Source organism: Monomorium pharaonis, chromosome 5, assembly GCF_013373865.1.
Source record: "Monomorium pharaonis isolate MP-MQ-018 chromosome 5, ASM1337386v2, whole genome shotgun sequence".
NCBI classification, from domain to species: Eukaryota; Metazoa; Arthropoda; class Insecta; order Hymenoptera; family Formicidae; genus Monomorium; species Monomorium pharaonis.
In genome coordinates, this window is record NC_050471.1 from 4,020,993 (window position 1) to 4,042,653 (window position 21,661).

The 21,661-nt window shown below is 44.0% G+C and overlaps 2 protein-coding genes and 1 long non-coding RNA gene across 7 annotated transcripts in view; 2 read left to right on the forward strand and 1 right to left on the reverse strand.

Moving 5' to 3' along the window:
• Positions 1-21,661, reverse strand: part of LOC105837084 — a 150,657-nt gene that overhangs the window by 16,332 nt on the left and 112,664 nt on the right. For all 3 annotated transcript variants that reach the window (XM_012681569.3, XM_036286730.1, XM_028192696.2), the window contains one exon: positions 2,325-2,542. In XM_012681569.3, the coding sequence (XP_012537023.2) occupies positions 2,325-2,501 (177 nt within the window). In that variant the 5' untranslated portion in view covers positions 2,502-2,542. The remainder of the gene's footprint in view (positions 1-2,324; positions 2,543-21,661) is intronic.
• LOC105837082 (tetraspanin-5) overlaps positions 1-21,661 on the forward strand; it is a 112,586-nt gene that overhangs the window by 13,257 nt on the left and 77,668 nt on the right. The gene's annotated exons all lie outside the window — the stretch shown is intronic.
• LOC118645512 lies at positions 2,537-12,784 on the forward strand. Its single transcript, XR_004963210.1, has 2 exons — positions 2,537-3,628; positions 3,693-12,784. It is a non-coding gene; the product is annotated as an uncharacterized LOC118645512 (long non-coding RNA).

The following is a 21,661-nucleotide window of genomic DNA, read 5'->3' on the forward strand; positions in this document are numbered from 1 at the left end:
GGTGACCATTAATTTCCAATCGACGTCGAGGGCCGTCACCGTCGAGAAATTAGCGGCGTCGCTAATTGATCACGTGGAGAGATGCGTTATCTCTATGCGTTAATTATTAAACTGCATCGTTAATCACGCCGATTATTCATGGCGTTTGCATTGTTTTGCGACGGAATAGAAACGGATAAAAATGTTTCGCCTGTGGTCTTTCTCTACTATAATACGATAAATTTCTACAACAGCAAGAAAAAGATACGTAGATTCTTCGAATTTTATTATACTTCAAAATTTCAAATGTCCAAGCTGTTAAAAATTGTCGCGACTCGTCATTTAATCGCATATGTGCTCGCAGCATACATACCGTATAACCGTACGCGATACTCTATCGAATCGCGACGAATCGAACAAAGGGCCCACGGCATTTCGGAATACGCTCCGTATTAACTCCCCTCATTAATATTCCCTGTAATTATTGCAGCAAATTACGGCCGCATGATATTGTGTCGCGAGGCGCCCGAAATTTCAATATCGAAATTCCGCGCGACCGTAATGGACGGCGATCGCGTTAAATGCCGCATCCCCGCGACGGAGGAGGCGAAAACACGCGCGCGGCTGAAATATCGAGCTATTTTACCAAACCGGTGTTACCTCTCCCGGCTCCCCGCGAATAAGAGGGAGAAAGGGGGTTCTTGCGTGCTGTGCACTCGCCGTGTTAGTGCGTTGTTAACGCGCATCAGATATAACGCCCTATCTCCCTTCTCTTCCCCCCCCCCTCTCGATTCTCAAAAAGCCCCTCCTGGACTCCTTCTCTTAGCTAAATTGCCTCGTTCAGACGACGGACGGCGGTTTCCGTCGCGCTCGTTTGTCTCGCGGTTGCGGATTAAGAGATTTTCGCGCAAAATGCATCTTGTTGAGAGGGAGGGACTGCAATACAATTTATTCCCCCCGCCGCACAAATATCTCCTCACCTCGCCCTATACATCTTGTGTAATTGTCACCAGTGGGGAAAATACATATATAATGACGAAGTCGATATTTCACGACGGATTCGTGAATGATAAAATTGTATGATAAAATTAAATAAAATTGCAAATAAACGTAATAATTTCTTTCCCGCCATTTAGAGTTTTGCACGCGAAAATAATTACAGTTTAGCATACAACCGGATGTAGAAAAAAACCAGCTAATTATGAGTGAGATTGTGCAGATTTTTTTTTTAAATAAATGCATATCAACGTGCCGGTCCCGCTCGTCTCGGTTCGTGCCGACTGCACTTCGTCTTTATTGCGGCGTGACGAATGTCTGGACGGAACGGTAGAAAATCGCGCGTTCTTCTCTCGGACAGCTTTATTTGTTTGAAAACTGGCCTGTTGCGTTGCCACAACAGTTGCGAGCGAGCTCATAAGAGATACAGAAAGGGAGAAAGAAAGAAAGGAAGAGGGAGAGAAAAAGAGAGGAAAGGAGCGCGAGGGGTTCGACGACCCCTCCTCGCTTTGTCGTGAATCACACGGATGAATAAGTGTAATGACGCGAGTGCGTGCGTGAGTGCGTGTCGGTGCGTGCGCGAAACGTACTCGTCTTCCGGCCACCGGAAAATGTCATGAAGAACATTATTACACCGCGATCCTGCCGTCCGCCCACGCTCACAAACGCATCCTAAACGCATTTCCCACCCAAGGTAATCCCTTTGTCCCGATTACTTCGGCGGAAGCCTTTGATCTGCGAGATGAACGGCGTGACGCAACGAACTTTGTGCGCGCCGTCGACGTCGTCGGCGACGACGACGACGACGACGACAACGACGACGACACGACGACGGTAACGACGATGGGATAGGATGCTAATGCCCCGGTTATCACGCGCGAGTGAAGCTGCATCGGTTTTAGCCGACACGCATAATTGCTATAAGAACTGCTCGGCGCATTGATGACCTTTCCGCGAATATATAGTTCAAGAAGTCTTGTGAGAATAAATGTCAATTAAAATTCTCTGCGCTTTATTTTTAAAGTATAGGTCTTTTTTCTACCTGTGTATAAATTCCTTTCTTTTTAAGTATAGAGATTTTTTAATATAATTTTATCTTGATATTTAACTCACGAGTAATCTAATATATAGTTTCGACCTTTCGATAACGTTCTTACGTTCTCATTTCCATCCTTCTGATGGATTCTATTTTTACGACAAAAAAAAATACGTCTACATCTAATAACATATAATAAAGGCAACATTAATATTAAATTCGCAAAACGAGTTTTATCAATTATGATACATAACATAATTACAGAAAGGATACTTACGGTAATGGTCAATCATAATAGGCTTTCAGCCTTTACCTGTTTGTTTAGGGACACCCTGTGTGTTTTCCCGGCTAAAACTTCCGAAGCGAGTTCGCCGACTGACTCGAGAAAAGCGACTTGTTTTTGCGGCGGAGCTCTCCTAATCCAGAGATGGTCGAGCTTTACGGGATCGAGGGTTGCGTTTATTTTTATCTCGCAGACCGATCGATCCATTTCTCTATTCTCCTACGAAGGCAGATATTTTGTCATTGTCCCTAGAAAAAGGATAAAGATATCTTGGTTATAATACATCCGAAGAAGGTAGCATCTTTGGGGAATTTACTCTCCTTTTTTTTATTCCGAATAAAATTATATATAGTTTATATATATATAAATTATATCAGGATAGGTGAACAAAATTACAAGGACCTACTGCCGAAACGTTTCCTTTTGGGCAGAAGGCCGGCATGCATTGGACGCGTTCCCGGATGTAAACTTCGGTCGAAGATGTAATGGAATCGTTCTAGTCGCAACATAAAAGCGTACAGGCACTTTCGTGATCCACTTGCGAGGGAAGAAGGGGGGCAGAAAGAGTAAGACGGGGGCGTAAAAAGGATAAATCGATACGCGAAATTACCATACTCTCAGGACATTTACGTCTTGCGATTCTTGTTCGCCAGTATCCACTACACACTCGGTAATCCAATATTCATGAAAGCCGGATGTACATTTTAGCTTCGATAATAAAAACGACAGTAAAATATGAATGCTCGTCGCCGTCAGCCGATCCTTCTCAACCCGGTAGACGCGGTAGGGGACTCGTGGTGTACGACTCCACGTCCATCGCGACCGGTGATGAACTATTTTATTAACGCACAACGCGTAATTATACCTCCGTTAATTGGGTATTCGATCTTCCGTGACGCAACTGTAACGACACCGCGGACATCGACGCATCGATAATTTACGCCGAGCCGCGTTATTACACGGAAAGCAAAAGGGCAGCCGAGCCCCTCTCTCTTTCTCTAGCTCATTTTAATTAATATTCTTGTTTACGTTCGCCACTCTTGCGATATACAGATTACCGCCTATCAAAGCCCAGAACGGAAGGCAACGTGGGCGAGCGGCAGATCCGTCGGCGATAGGTGATGACACTCGGACGCGCATGACGGCAGTAACCACATAAACGCATGCTAACCACATAGAAAGCATGCTATTCTCTCGTCCGCCATAATGAACTGTTCCGTAGTTCAACGATTCGGTCCGGCCCTTTTAGCCACGAGAGCGACCCTCGCAAGTAGGTCAGGTCCGGACACGGATACAGGGCTAAATGCGACGCGCTCGGACGCGCAAGAAGAAGGGTAAGTAAGTGCACTTACTCTGTTCTTGCGCATCCACGTCCTCAATTGTTGATGCTCCTTATAGGTCGCCGACCGGGACGTGCCGTGCACGGAGTTCACAAAGAGAGCTTTAACCCTCCGACGCCCACGCGAGCAGAAACCTCGTCTCGCGAATCTTTCTCCCCCTCCCCTCCGAAAGAATGTCATTTGATGTACGATGATGCACGTCGATGACGCTTTCCGTCCGCGATAACGGTGCCGGAAATGGAACGTTCCCGCGCTCCATATTCGCTTTATCTGTGAAAACTCATCCTTTAAACCACCCGAACGGGATAATCGCGCAGCGAGATTATTCAGAGGAACGAAGTTGTCGGATGCGCTCGTACAAGACATTCCGCTCGATCTTAAAATGTTTCTTAGAATATTCCAGTAGAGATTCTTATGACGTTGAATCGCGTATAATCCAGAAACAATTGTCGTACGTACTTCTACGTACAATTTTATACCATGATTCGTTTATGTCATGTCCTATGCATATTGTACACAGTTTTTTTTTTTCAAGTTGCATACGCAAGGAAACTGCCATACAGCGTTAATTATGTACGGTAAAAAGGTAGAAAATCCCTATATTCAGCCTGTAAATAGACTCATTAGTATTTTTTCTTGGTAATTATTTTACACGCATCGAATGTAACCCGTTAATTACGTCCACGCAAGCATTTAATTACACTAAACTCAAGAAGAATGAACTTGGTGTATTTATTCCGTTTAAGCTCGGCAACTAGCTAGCTTTTAAAGCGCATCGCGCAGCCAGCGGGCTCCCTCGCTCCCGTGTTTTGTGCACGCGCGCGATTATGTTGCGCGTTACGCACAATACCTTTCGGCCGACCCCATTGTTTTCCGGCACGTCACGCATTAGTCTCGAACCCCTTAACGTAAATTTCATCCCTCCCTTCGTGGCGTTCGCCCTGCTATTCTCGGTGCCACCATGTGAACCCTCTATTGACGGCGCGCGGATGGGGTGGTGGAATTATTTTTAAAAACAACACGCGAACAATAAAATCCCCCGATTAATATCCGCACCCCCGCCGGCGCTCGGACGCGGAACGGGAGGAAATTCGAATTCGCGAATGGAAACGGCGATTATCGTGACAAACAATACGGCCGTGGTAGAATAAAAACAAATCTCTCGTTTTAAAACTTCAAATATTTTGGAAAAAAAAAGATTTTCGAGGCCGGCGTTATTTTCGGGAACATTTTTTAAATTTTAGTACCTTTGCTATTAATATTAATAGAAATAACTAATATATTGACAAATATTAATTAATAGCTATAATAAATGAAGGTCGGCTTGTAGACGCCGTTGTCGCCGAACGTTGTCGTCCGAGTTATCAACAAACTTGATGCTCTCAACGCTTCCTCGTCGGCAATTTGCGTCAATTTTCATTGATAAATTAATGCCACGGGTTAAAGCGCATTTCGTTCAACTAATTCAACGATACACGTGTACATTTACGTACGATCTCCAATCAGACATGAGACTGCAAAAGACAGTGTAAACGATGTCGTAAAATTTATGTTACGTAGTCCCGCGGCTCAAATGACTCGAAACGTTCTCTTGACATTACGAGCTATTTAATCCGAGTGATAACGAGAAAACAGCTCGTTTATCTAAATGAGTGACTCGTAGGTGTTAAAAAAGACGTGTAAATTATATAATTGCAATTAATGTATCACGACAAAGAGATGATCTCATCTCTCTTTGTTTGATATAAGTGTCACAACACACGAAATGAGGCACGTAAATTGCAGAAATGTGTGAGAGACTCCAAGTAAAAAATTTACGTTGCATTTAATAACGCAAATAGAGATGTTATGATGAAATATTAAAATGCCGCAATATTTTTGGAGAGCTTTTCTGTGAAAGCAAGTAACATGTGTGTTTCCATTTGAACAGTTGAAACAGTTTCACGTAGACATATAACATTGAAACAGAGTATTTTTCTAAATTACCCCTGGTCCATTAACTGTCGCAGACCTCTGAATTTTCCAACATTCTCCCATAAATAAAAATCAACATTTTTCAGTCTGTAATACGTATGCCGGTAAAGATTTTATCTCGTCTCGTCTATTAGAAAATATTTAAAATTTTAACGGGGAGAAAAAAGCAGGACATTTAATGCGGAATGTTTCTGTTCCCGCACATATGTGATACTTATATGAATGTACGTCGACCAGATAATCGAGCGCAAAGCTAATGGATGTTCCGATAATCGAACACTCGGCTAATGGCTGTTCGAATAATCGAGATTCTACCGTGTACCATGTTAAAGTAGGTACTCTGTACCCATACTCGTCTATCCCACGGTACCACGCTGATTTACTTAAGCCATTGACTTTGTCTACTCCACGACGACCTACATACTGAAACGCAATAATTTCAAATATACGCCGGCATTAATAATAGAATAATGACAGCGAGGATCGAGCGAGACCTTTATCTCAAGCCGTGCGAGACATTTCCTTGATAATTTGCATACTTTAAGCGATGTATTGGAAGTACGAATAAATATTCAAGGTTTTCGTAAGAATCGCAAATAGATATTATAGCCGTCACGACGCCTGCAATCAATTTAATAGAAATTCAATCGTAAATATAGAAGTATTAACATATTACACAAGGCGATTTGCGGCTGTGCATGAAATATCAAAGCTGTCTCGTTTAAAATCGAAACCACTTTATCTCGAGAAATACGTTGAAATACTTAAATCTATTTTGCGAGAAAAGATTACGTGTTACATAAAAAAGCTTTTCGCAAATATCGTGCATTATGTAATCTTCATCTTTTAAAAATACGGATTCCAAGGGAAATATCTATAAAAAAAAAATAAGTTCTTAGATTACAGCATTAAATATACATTACTTGTCGTCTTGAACAACAGCAACTTGCTAAAGATATCTGACACCTCGAGATGACATCGTCGCGCTGCATCCGCGGCCTCCCGACTTTTATGAAATATCTCTATTTTGCAAGGGCCGCGCAGCGATATTAAATTTCCTTCGAATGCTGACTTTTACGCGTCGCAAAATCGCAAATGCGTTTGGGGTGACTCACGGACCGCAACGGTTAAGGTCGGCTTAATTGCGTCCCCCGGAGATTTATCGCGAAAGTAGCGTCTTCCGTGGTCCACGAGCTTTTTCGACCCTTCCTCTTCTATCTCTCTCGTCGGAACGCGGTGTGCCTGCAAATTTCGCGTTTGGAAACAAGGGAAAGTCGAGAGAGACCGACCCTTAACGTTGTCAAGAGGCCGAGAGACGCTTTGTTTCCCATCCCGTCGTATTGTAACAAGGATCCTCTCGTCGTTCAAACAAAAATATCAGGTTTTCGGTGATGCTTACAGAATGAATCCCACACAGGCGATATAACATCGCTCTTATCTACACTTACGGAATTAAGCTGCACAAATAATTCAGAGACTCAGTTGTAAAAATAGCGAAGTAATACTCAAATGAGCGGTCCTCGGTATTATTAGGGCGGCTGCCGATGATCCTCCCACGAATGTTTCGTCAACGGGAAACGCGAGGAACGGTTAACTTCGTCGGAAGAGCGTGGGCGAGGTTTTATCGGGACAAGGTGAATTTCGCGAACGCAACGGGACACGGTTCTTTCGGCCCGAGATACAGATTGAACAATTCGCTATCGCGAGACCAAGTGGGCGTAGTATCGCGTCTCGACATCTAACATCATTGAAAATACACCGTCGTCATTCGCGGTGACGAATCACGTCGGCAGAAAAAAGGCAATTGTTATATTACACCAGCGAGAGACAGAGAGAGAGAGAGAGAGAGAGAGAGATCGCTCGTCGAATCGAAACCGTTTGCGCGAGGTCGCGACGATCGTTTCTTAATTTCTCGCGCTTTATTCCTCGCGAAGGTTCCGAATGAAAGATTAAGCTGCTGTCTGCTTGTATTTGCAGAATGTCCTAAAATCATCGAACGTTTTTGTTAACAGACCTGTCCCTTTTTAGCTGAACTTCTTACAGGATTCATCTCCCCTCTTTTTCTCTTCATGTTGGAGAGAAGGCGAGAAAACGACGAGCCATGCCAGTGGTTTGGCTAAAAACGACAGGCCTAATGTAACATGTACGTGTCTCCCTCGCTCCGCGCACTTATTCGGAGCTCATCAAAATCGTGGGAACGCGGCCGTCTGTTTGAAGCGAGTAAAAGACGCCGGCATACGTCGAATAATTGGCGCGTCGCGTATAATTCCTGCGACGGTGAATACATAATACAACGACGGTGGCATACCTCTCTCTCTCTCTCTCTCTTCCTCTCCCTGGCTCCCTCTCGGTCACGATAAAAGAAGAAGCAAAAGTAGGAGCGGGCAACTTCTCAGGGGTGGCTGACACTCGAGAGATGCTCCATTTCTTGGCTCGGTTTTCTACGTCGACGAGCCTCGTTAAACTCCCATTGGGCCCGTTCCAGCTTCCGGCGCGGCGCAAAAGTGACGCGATTCACGTGTAGCAGCGTATGAGATCCTCCCCTTTCTATCTGTCCCCCTCTCCCCCTTCACTTCCCGTCGTCTCCCCCTCGCACCTCCGTTTGGCGACACACGTCACATCCGTACGCGAGCATACATCTCCCGGTGGTTATGACCCGTTGCAGCCGCGCGGCTTCGTGAAGACGCATTTCTCTTTCTCTCGGAAGAGCCGGTGACTGTCCATATTTTGCATTCGCCGCCGCGGCTGTTTTATCGCGTGAAAGTTGACACATTACTCAGAGGCGTTTGGACGCCCGGGGTAATTACTCGCGATATGATACATTAGCCCGGGGCTCCAGACGCTCCGGGAAATTACTCGCGTTACGTAATTCCGCGCAATTAAAGTTTTACCCCTCTTCCGACCGTTAACTTCGTCTACCGCGATTTATCCTGGATGCGCGCTAAATAATTTCCGCGATCCTTCAACGCGATCCGCCACGCGCGGTCCTCGAAAGTCGCGACGGCTCTCGCGCGACGTTCGAGACAAAGTTCGCTGCGCAAAGTCCACCTTATAAAACATTAATATCGCGTCCCGTGTGCCGCGAAATTACTTGATCGACTCAATCGATGGAGCGAAAACAGTCGGGAGGAGAACATTCGCCGGTATTAGAACGGCTGCCGTCGTTGCATATAATATCACGTCGCATAATTTAATATCGCGCGTTATGTTTCCTTGTTGACTAGAAACTTCGATAACGGCGGCGACGGCGGGCCGTCACCGATATCCACTTGCTGCAGCTCCGCGATACTCGTTGAAGTTTCGATACGGTAGTTACAACAGCGGCGTAATGCACACACCGACGCGCGGTATGTCAAAGCCAAACGTGTCCATTTCCCTTAATTCATTCGATTAATCGCGCGCGATCGGATTTGAATATCGTACGGGTTTGATTGCGCGCGCGCGCGCGCACAGGCAAGTTTGAAATTCCCTTTTATGAATTTTTAACCGTTGTTCCGCCAAATGAGGCTGTTTCGTCAAGACGCGCCGAGCTAAAATCTCGTTTACAACCGAAACGATTTTTATTCCGCGACCGAGCGCGGCACGCGCGGACGTGTTGGAAAAACGTCGGGATAACAAGAGCGGGAGAGAAAATACATTTCCCGCATAAAGCTTATAGCTGGAAATTGTGCTTTATATCAATATTATGCCAGTATACGCAGTCGTATAATGCATATCCCCGTGAGCTCCGTAACGAATATTGGAATTTCCATTCGAATGTGCGCGTCGGCGGATGGCGCAGCGGCCACGCGATCGCAGCACGTGTTTTGCCTTCCCTCCCCGTGTATTATGGGAAGAACATTATTTTTCCTACTCTTCCCCTTCCCCCTATCTACAAAAATTTTCCATCCGATATTTCTAATTTTCCGTGCACGTAACAACGACCTCCCATACCTCGTTGTTATCGGAAAAACAAAGCTCCGTATGGCAACAACACTGCAAATGTTTTATTCGTGAAAGAGAAAATTGTAAGAAGAAGCACAGACGACCGATCGATTGTCGCGAGGCCAATTTACGGTTACGTGTTGTAATCGGCATGACGCAAATTCCGTTTTACCTCTCGGGCCTACAGGTGGCTGTAACTTTGAATGAGACGTGCCTGGAGTACAATTGCGCCGATACGAGGCTCGCGTATACGATCGGGCCTCGATATTGCGCTTGAGATCGTGTGCGGGGACCGGTTCCAGAACGGTATGTCTCGATCGTTCGTCGCGGACAGGTGCGCGGTTTGAGGGGAGAAAAAACGTGTTCGGTTGACAAACGTCACAGGTCGCGACGTCTCCGCGGCGTGGGAACGTCAGGCGCGTCTACGCGAACTCGCGTGCGACGGGTTGCGAGGGTTGCGAGATACATACGACACCGGGGCGCGTTACTCATTGGCCAACAGGCGCAAATTGGTATCGACGCGCCCCAGTAATTTCCCAGGGGCGTTAACCTGTGACTTACGAGGTGGTAATACTACGTGGAAATCCTGACGCGAAAGATCCCCGCCGCTCTTCCGTCACGTACGATAATTTACATTCTCCACGTGGCATCGTTGAGATAATACGAGAAGCGACGAAAGCGACGGAGGAGGAGGAGGAGGAGGTGGAGGGGGAGAGCAAAACGCAAAGCCGAAAGACCGAGGAATGTATATTAACTTCTGGAGGATGCTCCAAGTATTTTTGCTTGTTCGATACTAGAACGTATATATATTTGAAACTGCAACTCTCTGAGAAATCCCGCTTTTCTCTCCTTACGACATTTTCCGTGGTTCTGCGGAAATAAAAATATAAAAAGTACGGAAAAGTCGGGAGCTCGTTCGTTATGTGGGACGCTTCGTTTGCAGGGAAGTAAAATCTTTTGGTATTCGTAATTGTGGTAAAAAAATATTTATATCTAAATATGTGGTGAAAAATATAAAGAACGAAAAATATTAACAAACAATGGTTTAAAAAAATGAGAAATAAAAATTGTACGTTGCAATATCCTGAAATATTTCAGAGCTGATAATTAATTGTGTAACTTTTGCTTTATAATAATATTCTTTCGATCCTAATTATATATATATATATTTATCTCCGATTGTTTATTGATTTTATGAATGATTCAGGAGGGGTAACACGCCTCACTAAGAAACGTTCTCGGATCGTGAACGATTGTTTAATGCATGCTACCGAAATTAATTTCTCGTGTCGTGCCGCACCGACGAAATATTCGCGATGCAACGATGACGTATGCGCTATGAAACCGCATAAACGTCGCCTCCTCGGAAAGGCCCTTTTGCCCCTAACCCGCTCTCGGCGGTCGTGTTCTGCTTACTCACAGATTTACCATCCATTTCCGAGATGGCATATCCATGTACTTATCAGATTGTCTACCTTGTAACGACGCAGCAATACCATCACTCAAAGGAGCCGGAGTGCGCGATTGTGTGTCACGCTCCAGCCCGTAATATCCACCTATGGAACATAGGTCCCTGAACATTTCCCATCAGGGCTCCTCTGTCCCTCCTAAATCGATAACCACTGTGCCAACGACGGTAAAGAAGTGTTCCTTTGAGATTCATCTCGAACGGCCCGTGATAAAAACCTTCGATTTAAATCGCGCGTGTTTCGCACTTCTTGCAGTTTTTCCTTCAAACATTATTCAAAACGTTTTACCGATGTTGATCCCATTGAAAAAATTTTCATAAATGGTTTAACGCACACGAACTCGTCTCTGATTTGACTAAACTCTTTGTACACTTAAGGAAGTATTCTCGCTTTCAGTAGCATTTATATATCTTTGTTTAGGAATTTTCTTAAGAAAAAGTATACACTTGAAACTTGATATAGTTTTTTGTACAGTTTCTTCTTTGAATTTAAATGTCCTTTATAATTGTTTTAAATTACAAAAGATATTTTTAGCAATTATTTACAAATTTGTATGATTACGTAAAAAAATATCAGCTTACTGTTGCCATGACTTAAAAACATAGATTATCTAAAATAAAAAATTGATCTTGGAAAAATGGCAAAGTTTTGAAAAAATATTTGTTTCACTTTTTAAGACTTTTTTTTATCGAAAAATAAAAAGTGGAATTTTTATTTAATTGTAAACCGAACAAGAGAGAATCACGTATTGTGAATATTTGCTAAAAAATTTGAGTTTTATCGAGTTAAAAATAGATTAGTTATCGTGCAATAATTTTGAAAAATTTTATTTTTTTAAATGTGTTAAAAAATTTGAAAATAATTTATGTTATTAAAAATTTTTTACAAGCCTTTTACTTTTAATCCGTTCGCTTCCTCTCTCAAGTTTCAAATTATTAAATAAATGTGAAAGAGTAATCAATTTTTTGAAACCGTAAAGAGACTCCCTTAAAATTTTACAAGCTTCTGATTAATATATAATATAATATTATTGTATAATACAATACTATTCCCTGTATATACAGAAGAGAATTGAGAAACTAAATATACGTCAGCTTCACCGATGAATTTCTTACCTTGTTACCTCGTTGTATTATTGTGTTTACTCGTGAAAGATTTCGCAAAAGCGTTTACAGTGCCTTCGTATTCGCGGGGCGTGACGGAATCGAATAAAACAGAATTTCGAAACGGAAAATGCCATTCCCGTCGAAACGTCAATCTCGAACACGGGACGTGGAAGTTCGACCGATTACATTACGTCGGATTCATGTGTACGATGCCATTTGTGCGCATAAACGTCAGAAAAATTTTGAGCGATACGCGGGGATGAAAGGGCAAAAATCATCGGCTAGGCAAGCAACGGAAGGGGGAGGAAAAGGGTTAACGGTGAAATTCGCCGATCGTATTCCACCTCGTTGAACGGAATGTTGCGTGTAACATTTGCAACGCCCCATGCTCGAAAATTTCATTGCGATGAAAAGGGAGCTCGTATTACGGCCACTTGGTGTAATATACGAGCGGCTGCATTGCCTTTCGAACATTTTAATAACATTTAATAAAAGACCGTTGTCAAAAATGCGTAAAATTTCTATTAAAAGTATCATTCTTTAACTCTCTATTTAGCACCCGCTATATTTATTGATTTCCTGTTGATGAATGCGTAATGAATTCCAACTCAATCCGATTGCGCTAATTCAGCTGCAATTGTCGAGTTAATAAATGTATAATTAAAATTGAAAAAAAATTGAGAAATAATTATTGCAAGATTTGATTAAAATTAATGCTAATATTTATCAGATCCATCCTTCCTCGAAAACTAAGTAAAGAATTTATTCATTTCACTATTTTTAACTTATGAATATTATTATACTATTCTGATTTTAATTTAAAAGCTTTCAAGGCCAAAAAGTACGCAAAGGATTAGAAAGTATATATAAAATTACATAAGAACTATTATTTAGGATTTTGTTACGACCTGTTTCTCAGCATTTTCTCGATTTTAATTTCGTTACACACATCAACTTATCCTAATTGTAGTCGTAAAAAAATTTAGTAATCTCGGATTTAATCTCAGATTTTTCAACTCGCTTGTATTCTGCCGCTCCTACGCAAGCGTTTCGTGATGTTATCGGGTTGTCGTGCGACTGGCGTAATTTTCAATGACATCATCGTCGACTCAACTCGCTAAATGAGACGATCTCACCAATCGCAGCGCGGCGTCGGTACAATTCAGTCGGAAAAGAAATTCCACGAATCTCGTTATCCCAGCGATTATTCGCGCATTAGTTACCTCGCGTTCAAGAACGCAGCCGCTCGCGGAGCAGCTGAGGCGTAAAAGTGTTTGCGCAAGCATTGATGGCAATGAGTTTTAAGTGAGTTTCGCCTTGCTCGCTCTATCGCGATCGACGTTACTGACCCTGACGTTTCCCCGGTGTCAAGGCTGCCCGTCCGTCATCAAACGGAGTCGGAGTAGATTCATCGTCGGCCATTTGGAAGCCAGTAAAAAATTCAGTTACACAATGGAAGCTACGCTATTTCGTTCGCATTTTTCACTATGTACACGCGCACTCCTACACTAATACTAATTTTTCATGACTATATGTGAAATTGCATTCCTGGCGGAAGGACATTTAATTGCACTCCTCTCATTATCGCGTGTCCGAAGAGATAAAACGTTGCCCTTCGGTTACGTTCGGTGTGAAAAGGAGACTTCTTTCACATTTGGCGGCACAAGAGGGAACTTTTTTTCACATTTGGCTACGATTGCCTTTTCCCTCCTCCCTCCAAGATGTCCGCCCCTGCAATTTTTTCTCTCCGCGGCGTATCCACGAAAGCGATCTCTCTCTTTCCCTCTTTCGATCTAAGAGCCAGGCCACGGCAAAAAAGGACTCATCTCGGGCGGTGTCTTCGGTCCCCGCGTCTTGCGGGCAGACAAATCGTCGGACCGGAGGGCGAATCTACGCTCGGCAATAATTTATGCCCGACGTCATCAAGTGGCCCGTCTCTCGGTATAGGTGCACCCCCGTACCTCCTCCCTCGTCGCGCGACAAGGAGGTATTTACGCGCCGTCGGTATTTTATGGTGTTGTTGTACATCCACCGTCCGATATCGGGAAAGAGGGATAGTCGACGCGCCGGCCATTTCGTTCGACTTGCCTCGGGGAAACTACGGCGCGCGACATCAACGGGGAAAATATATCGCGCCGTCCTGGATACCGTGCCCGTTACCGGAAATGCGCCGTAATATCCACGCGGGCGTCGCTTCGTCTTGTAAGTAACGACCCTACGTGACGACGTTAGCTCTCGTTCGCGCCAAGCGGCGGAACTTGAGTGACTCGTGTCAGACGAGCCGATGTTGCAGCGTAGCAATGCGCGCGCGAATCTCGAAAACGTCGCAAGTATAAAAGCGGAGTGCACAGAAAAAAAAGCAAATTAATTCTTCATTATTTCATACGTATGCAATAATATATATAATCTTCTTAGAAGAATTGGAAAATCTTGAATTTCAACATTATTATAGTCTTATTTCAATACTATAATTGTTATTTCAAGAATATAATATAATTATTTTGATCATTTTATTCTAAGAAAATTATAATCTTCGATTTGAATATACAGTATCTTCTATCCAACATTTTTTCCTTTCTATTCAAGAAAATTATTCTTAAATAACAAGAATATCATTTTCTTGATTAAATTATATAAAATCTTAAAATAAATCTTCATTCAAGTAAATTTTTTTTATTTAACGCAATATAATCATATTTCATTTTGAAACTAAAGATATTGTCAAAATAACAATATTCTTTTTTTCTGTGTAGAGCTCGTAAAGAGCATCCTTTTACGGATGCTTTCTGACGGGCACTCGAAGGCAAATTGCAGAAAATGCAAGCTTCAAAAGCTGTGATGAACTTCCAAAAGAAAAGATTCATAAAAAATTTTGAAAAATCCGAATAGATTAATTTACGAATCACTGGTTAATAATTACTCAAGATTAAGATTCAGGATTTTCACTATTTTATCCTTTCTTCATTATCGAGAGAAAGATAGCGCCGCGCAGTCGAGTGCAACGAATATCCCCCGCATTGAGTCGCTGATGTGACAGATTAGGACGGCGCTTAAGCTATTCGGACGAGCTGCTTAAATTTCGCAGCACCGGGACGAGCAACGCTCTCGCGGTACGTGTTCCATTGTGCAAACGATCGCGCTTGCTAATTGTAACGGGCAGGCTAGTTGAATTGGTGCGGCCGGCGGCACCCCCGCGTGCATTTGTCCTGTCCGCGCCCTTCTCGGGTCCAGGAACACATGGCGAATCGGATTATGACATGAAAGCGGCGCGGCCCGGCACAATGACAGTAACGTGTAACCGGAACACGGCACCGCGAATCCGGTCCACGTCCACGCTGGACCATTAGCATTTATATGGCCGCCGAGAGAGAGAACGTCGTCCCGCGCGCCGGTGCGTCACGCGTGCGTCAAAACGCGGCGATGCAAATCGCGACGATTAAAATCGCGTCACGCGCTCCGGCGCGCATTGCGCGTTACTGTCTAGCGCCGGTCGTCCACGTGTCGCCGCACGTTCTCTTGTGCGATGCTAGGCTCTGCGGAAGTTCAACGACCGACGACGATGCCAGCAACAACAACAGCGGGACAAGAATACTTTAAATATTTTTATACGTCAAAATATTGTATTCTTACAAATTTTACCTCGTCAAACTTTATTATTAATTTTTTTTTATATGAATGCTCGTATATAGCTTTAGATATAGACTTGCTCGAAAGAGATGTCTTCTCCCTCTATTATAGGTCTCTTGTTTCTATTTTTCACATCTTATGCTCGTAGCAAAGCCGTTTGCACGAAATTTCGCTGAAAGCTCGTGGCGTTGTACTCGCGCCGTTTATTTCGAACGTGAACGACCGCGCGTAGGGGTGTACGCTAGCTTCCGTAGTCTCTGGGGCGCTTGTTAGAATCCAATTCCGACGGATTTGATCGTCAGTCGCTCGCTTTTGTTGAATCAGGAGTGCGAACTTGTACTTCGCCGCCGGTTGCGTGCGCGGTCCGTATGGAATACAACATAAGCCAGCATCCTCATGCGGAAGGACGCCGACGAGAGAACGTCGCGAAGACAAGGATCCTGTTCTCGGCCTCCCCATCCGTCTCGGCATTTTCCTCCTGCTCTTTCTCCTTTCCTCCTCCCCCCCTCCTCTCTCTCTCTCTCTCTCTCTCTTTCGGTAGGATATCCAAAGCGCCAGGTTCTCGGAATATCACGACTGCTCGTCACGTCCTCAGCGTGCAGCCCGAGCGAAAGCCGACTGTTACCGTTGCGAAATCGCGATCGCTGTTGACAGTCGTCAAAATGACACTTGACTGGTTCGGGTTATGTAGACCTGCCGCTTCTCTCGCCCCGTAGCCCTTTCGCACACTTTTCCCCCCTCCGACTCCTTCCGCCCGCGCCTCGCTGTTCGTATTCCCCGTGCGAGTGAATTTTCAGCGAACGGCTTCCTTGCCGGGAATCCTTGCGATTTCGACGGGCGAACGTAAGCTCCGGGGGCTTATCCCGTCGATTCTTCCACCGTATGCCGCATTCACGAGCGAATATAAACGATCTCCCGATCTCGTTGACCTGATTGCATTAATGCTGCTATCGTTTCGTTCACGTGGCTCTCCGTGAACGCTCCACGACGACGAAGCGAGGGCGCCAGGTCGTACATATAAATCGGTACTTCCGCGAGCGTTATAAATCAAACTCTAAAAACCGGCTCACTTATAAGCTAAATATCGGGTGGTTGTTAAATTAAAATGCGAAATCTAAGCAATCTGTTAAATTGTAGCGTGCCACGATAAATCACGCGACTTCATTCTTGCAATTTTACTCGTGTTTCATGCGAACGCTTGAACAAATTTTGAAAATGTAGAAATCTTCAAGAATTCTAAGAAAAATCCAAGGATATTTCAAGAAATTAGGGTAATCCGATCATCCCGACCCAAGCCCTATAAACGGGAAAAGAAACCATTAATGCATAAAACGGCAAGAAAAAAAAAATAATTCCAGTAAAAAATTTTTAAGATAATCGATCGTTTTAAAGCCGCCGATCCGAAAAAGAGACACGCAGCTCTCTCAATTACTCATCCCCCGCCAGAATCGGCGGGATAGCTGCCATTCTCTTCAGAATCTCTTCACTCTATCTTCTTCCTCTCTTCTCTCTCCCCCCCCCCCCTCTCTCTCTCTCTCCTTCTCTTTCTCTTTTATTTTCGACGCTGCCGCGTTGCTCGATTCGTGAAATTAGTCTGCGTCAATAATTGTCCTCTCTCGTCCCGGATTTCGATCAGGACGCCACTTCCATCGAAGTACTCCGCATTCCGACGTTCCGGAAATTATTTTATCCTCTCTGCAGAGCCTCGTCCTCTCGTCCGTTCCGCCCTCCCTCCCTCCCTCCTTCCCTCCTTCCCTCGCCGTCCGCCTAGACCGAACTTTCATTTTCCCTCCGGTTTCCGATCGGTAGCTTCTACGGGGTGACCCACCGTTACCGGAAGATATTTTAATGACAAATACTTGAACAAATTTGCGAGCGACTTTACTCTACGAAAACCTCAATGATCGGCCTAGTTACGAAGATACTTAAAGTTGAATAATTACCCGGATACTGTTAAAGTTAAACGTTGTGCAATTGAGATCATATACTTAAAATATACTTAAAATATTATTAAAAATTCACTTCTTAAATTATATAAATTATTATTGAAGAAAATATAAATGTGAGATACAGAATGATAAAAATAAATGATGAAAGTTGCATGTCGTCTGTCAGAAACAATTATATATAATGCGAACGTATTCATCATGGGAAATAATTTAGCAGCAGGTTTTAGAGATGAGTTTACATTTATCCAGAACAAAGAAAGAGCAGTAAACAAAGCAACATATAAAGACGAGTTTGTAGAATATAAATTGATCGTGATAGATAACTTGATTCTCGATTGATTTCAATCTGTTGTCGAAAACGTTCGGCAATAACGATAGAACACCCTGTGTATCCAGTGCTCGGGCTTTTTGATCTCTCTTTTTGCGTATCTGCGCGCGGACAATAGATCATTGTTTTCGCGGCAGTGGGAAAAGCCTTTCACGCGGATATGCGAAAGGGATCCTTTATATTGGCGCGCGCATCGTTTCGACATTTCAGGTGTTAATAAAAAGGCCCAATGAGAACTGATTGCTTAACGATCGCGAGCGACTGAAAAACTGAAATAAGAGGAAGATTAACCAAGAAAGATCAGCATTATGTACAGTGCACTGAGTGAGACAACTATAAAAATTTAACTTGTCTACATGATTTTTTGATAGTGTTCTTAAATAATACAGAGTTCCGAAATACTTCGGGCAACTAAGCGGCAGTGTTTGCCGCGTGTACAAACGCGGTTACAGCTATCCCTAGTGTTTTGTTTTATTTATAGATTTAATTAGTCAACTAACCTCAGTTTCCCTTAATAGATAAATTTTCAATTTCAAAAGACACATTAACGTCTCCTTCGCTTTCTTTACCCGCCCGTTGTTCGGCTTTAAACGTATCGGACAATTGTTGTATTTCTCCCCCTTGGCGAGCGATTATTATTTTACCCACCATCGCCGTAATTGCACGCTTTTACTCTCACTTCCATCAATTTCCTCTTTCGCGTGTGTGATTATTAAGCGAAAGGGGCAGAGGAGAAGAGAGAGGTAGACAGCGCATAAATCTTTCATAGTTTTCTAACAACGCGGCAGCAATTAGAAGACGTGCGAAATCGGTTGGATACGATTGATTGGATCGGAAAAAACAAATCGTTCGCAACAATTAAAATTGAGTTGGAATATTTCCGAATATCGCATTATATTACAATATTTTGTCTCTTATAATTTCTCGTTGATTAGTCTGCTACTGCAGGCGCATCTTTCCTCCGCCAAGTAATTTGATACTTTTGATATCGTATTTTCTTATCGAGTATCTTACCGCGATAAGACGCTCGGAGATCAACGAGCGTTAATACAACGAATTCAATTGAACTGTCCTGAACGTAAAACGAGTCTATACTCATGCAAAGCGTTCGGAAACTTCATTAAAGAGTGAAAGGGAGAAGGGGGGGAAGAGTTTACATTTTAAATATTTAAGATTGTAATTATTACACGCGAAATTGGCGAATTTTTTAAATTATTGAAATAACAATTAGAACGGTCTTACAAAACTTCTAGACACTGTACATCTTCTTTGACATTGCCGCTGTTCGTTGCAAAGTGGGGATAAGAAGGACACTGAAAACTCTTTTTTTCTAAAAATACGGTCACGTAAACCTCATAGTAACCGGAAGCTTAATGAGATTTGTGTTGCGAGCGGAGGATTAAGCGTTCTAAAAGTGACATTTCTGAAAGCTCTTTTGCAAAATATATTACTGTGTATTTTTCATTTCTATCTCGGTCACTTCGTCCGCCGTTCTGATCCCACGCGACGTTCGCCGCCACCGCCGGTCATTTTCCACTTCTCGGAAGGACCCGCGACGCGGAAGAAACGAGAAAATCCCGGGGATATTCCGCTTGTCGTGGGCTACACGATGGAGGTTGCCTGCAGCCAACCGTTTTCTCTCGCGAGCCGCTAATTACAAGAGCACGCGTAAAAGGCCTTTGAGAGGGTGACACGGGACGCTTCGGCAACCGGATTACAGAAGAGCTATAACCCCTATTGTCTTTCAAGCTCGTTAGAGAAATAACTCGACTAGCGTTTCTGCTGACGCCGCGGCGAACCTTCTTTTTGCTGCTCTTTCCCGCGCTGAATTCCCGCGAACACGCGCGCGTCGCGTTCTTACGTCGTTCCGACGGCGACGCCTTTTTTTCCCCCGCCCGGAACGGGCAGGAATCTTAATTGGAAATTTAAGCGGGGTTGCGGAGAGAGTTCGTTCTTCCGGCAGTGTCGGAGGCCAAAAAAACCCATGCTTTAAATACCGATAGCCGTTCTTATTTCAGTTCAAGAATGAAATCTAGCTCCCGGGGTACCGTCAGAGTTTTGTATTATTAAAGAAAATGCAAAGTACGTTAATTTACCTACAGAAAATTGCGATAACTTACTGAAAAAAAATTGCAAATTGATATGACTACGAATTCACACAGAATACAATAAGCAAGAGAGGTAGAGAATAGAGAAAGTATATTTAGAGTAATTATTTGTGCAACCTCCCCGTGGAGATTCAGAAAATATCATCCGCGCTTCCATTGACGCAATCGTAAGGCGAGAAACGTGTGCCTTTAAACGCACATTCTCAAAACGTTTCGCCCGACACGTCCTCTTGTCGCCGCCTCAATTCTAATTTACATGACTCATTACTTCTAGCGCGTGTGTTCCATGCAAACAACGCAGGCGTGCACTTTTGCAAGCGTGCGAAATTGCGCTACCCTGGGTGAGAGAAAAAAGACAAGTTCCCTTTTACGACACCCGTAAGCGGCTGCTTTTACCGGGGTGTTATCTTTTTCCACACACACACACGCACACACGCACACACACGTACGCATACAATCTCAAAAATTAGTCCGGCTGCCCGGTGCCTTTATCAACGCGGTGACGTGGCAAAACTTAGCGCGACGTATAGCGCCGGACGGCCGCGATGAATCGCGATATCATCGCGTCTCGCTGAACACAATGGGCACGTACATTGTATCCCCGCGGGGAGTTGGACGGAGGGAGGAGTGCCGGCAATTAATTTCCAACGTGGAATTAATCGCGTCCCCTTATCAAGCCAACCGCGATACTTCCCCCAACCCCTCCAAATCTGTCGTCGCTTCTACGAGCGCTCGCTCGCTCGCGGCTCCAATTTTCTCGCCCGGCTCACAATTCCTCGCCCGATGTAAAATATGCAATATATATCTGACCGTCAACCCCCCGTTCGACCCCGCCGGCCGCCGAAATCGGGTTAAGCCTCGCGCGACCCTCGGTTTCGTCGACGCGAGTTTCCAATTTAATTGTTCGCTCGATATGACGGTGTATCAAAGGCTGACCCACATCGCCGATCTCGCCGGAGCAGCGAACCGACCACCCCTCTCCCCCCACCCCTGCCCCTCGCCTATCGTCAATTTCCGCTCCCTGCTGCCGCACACCTTCTCCGTTTCGATGCGCTTTGCCAAGTTTGGACTTACGTCATTAGCGATTCGAGGCACATATCTTGTTATCTTGCCGTTGCCAGCCAGTTGCTGCAGTCGAACGCACGTCGAAGGGGTTGGCAAGGAGAGTTGCAGTCGGAACGACGACATCGCGATAATAACACCGCGCTCTCTGCTTTATGTATATATTGTTATTACTTCGTACAATGCAATTGTCGTTTTGACATCCTTTGGCGGAGAATATGAGAGACTATATATATTTTTTCTTTTTAATTTTACTAACCGTCTGATGGATATCCCACACGGGGAACATTTTTTTAGAGCAGCGCATATTTTACGTTATGTATAAAAAAAAAAAACTGTTGAATCATTGAATGGGCAGCAAAAAACGTACTAACTATATTTGTCAAAAATTTGTTTAGAATCCCTACAAATAACAAATAACAAACTGATCCTTATTCCGGAGCGGCGTTCAGTTTCACTGAAACGGAGAAACGTATTTGC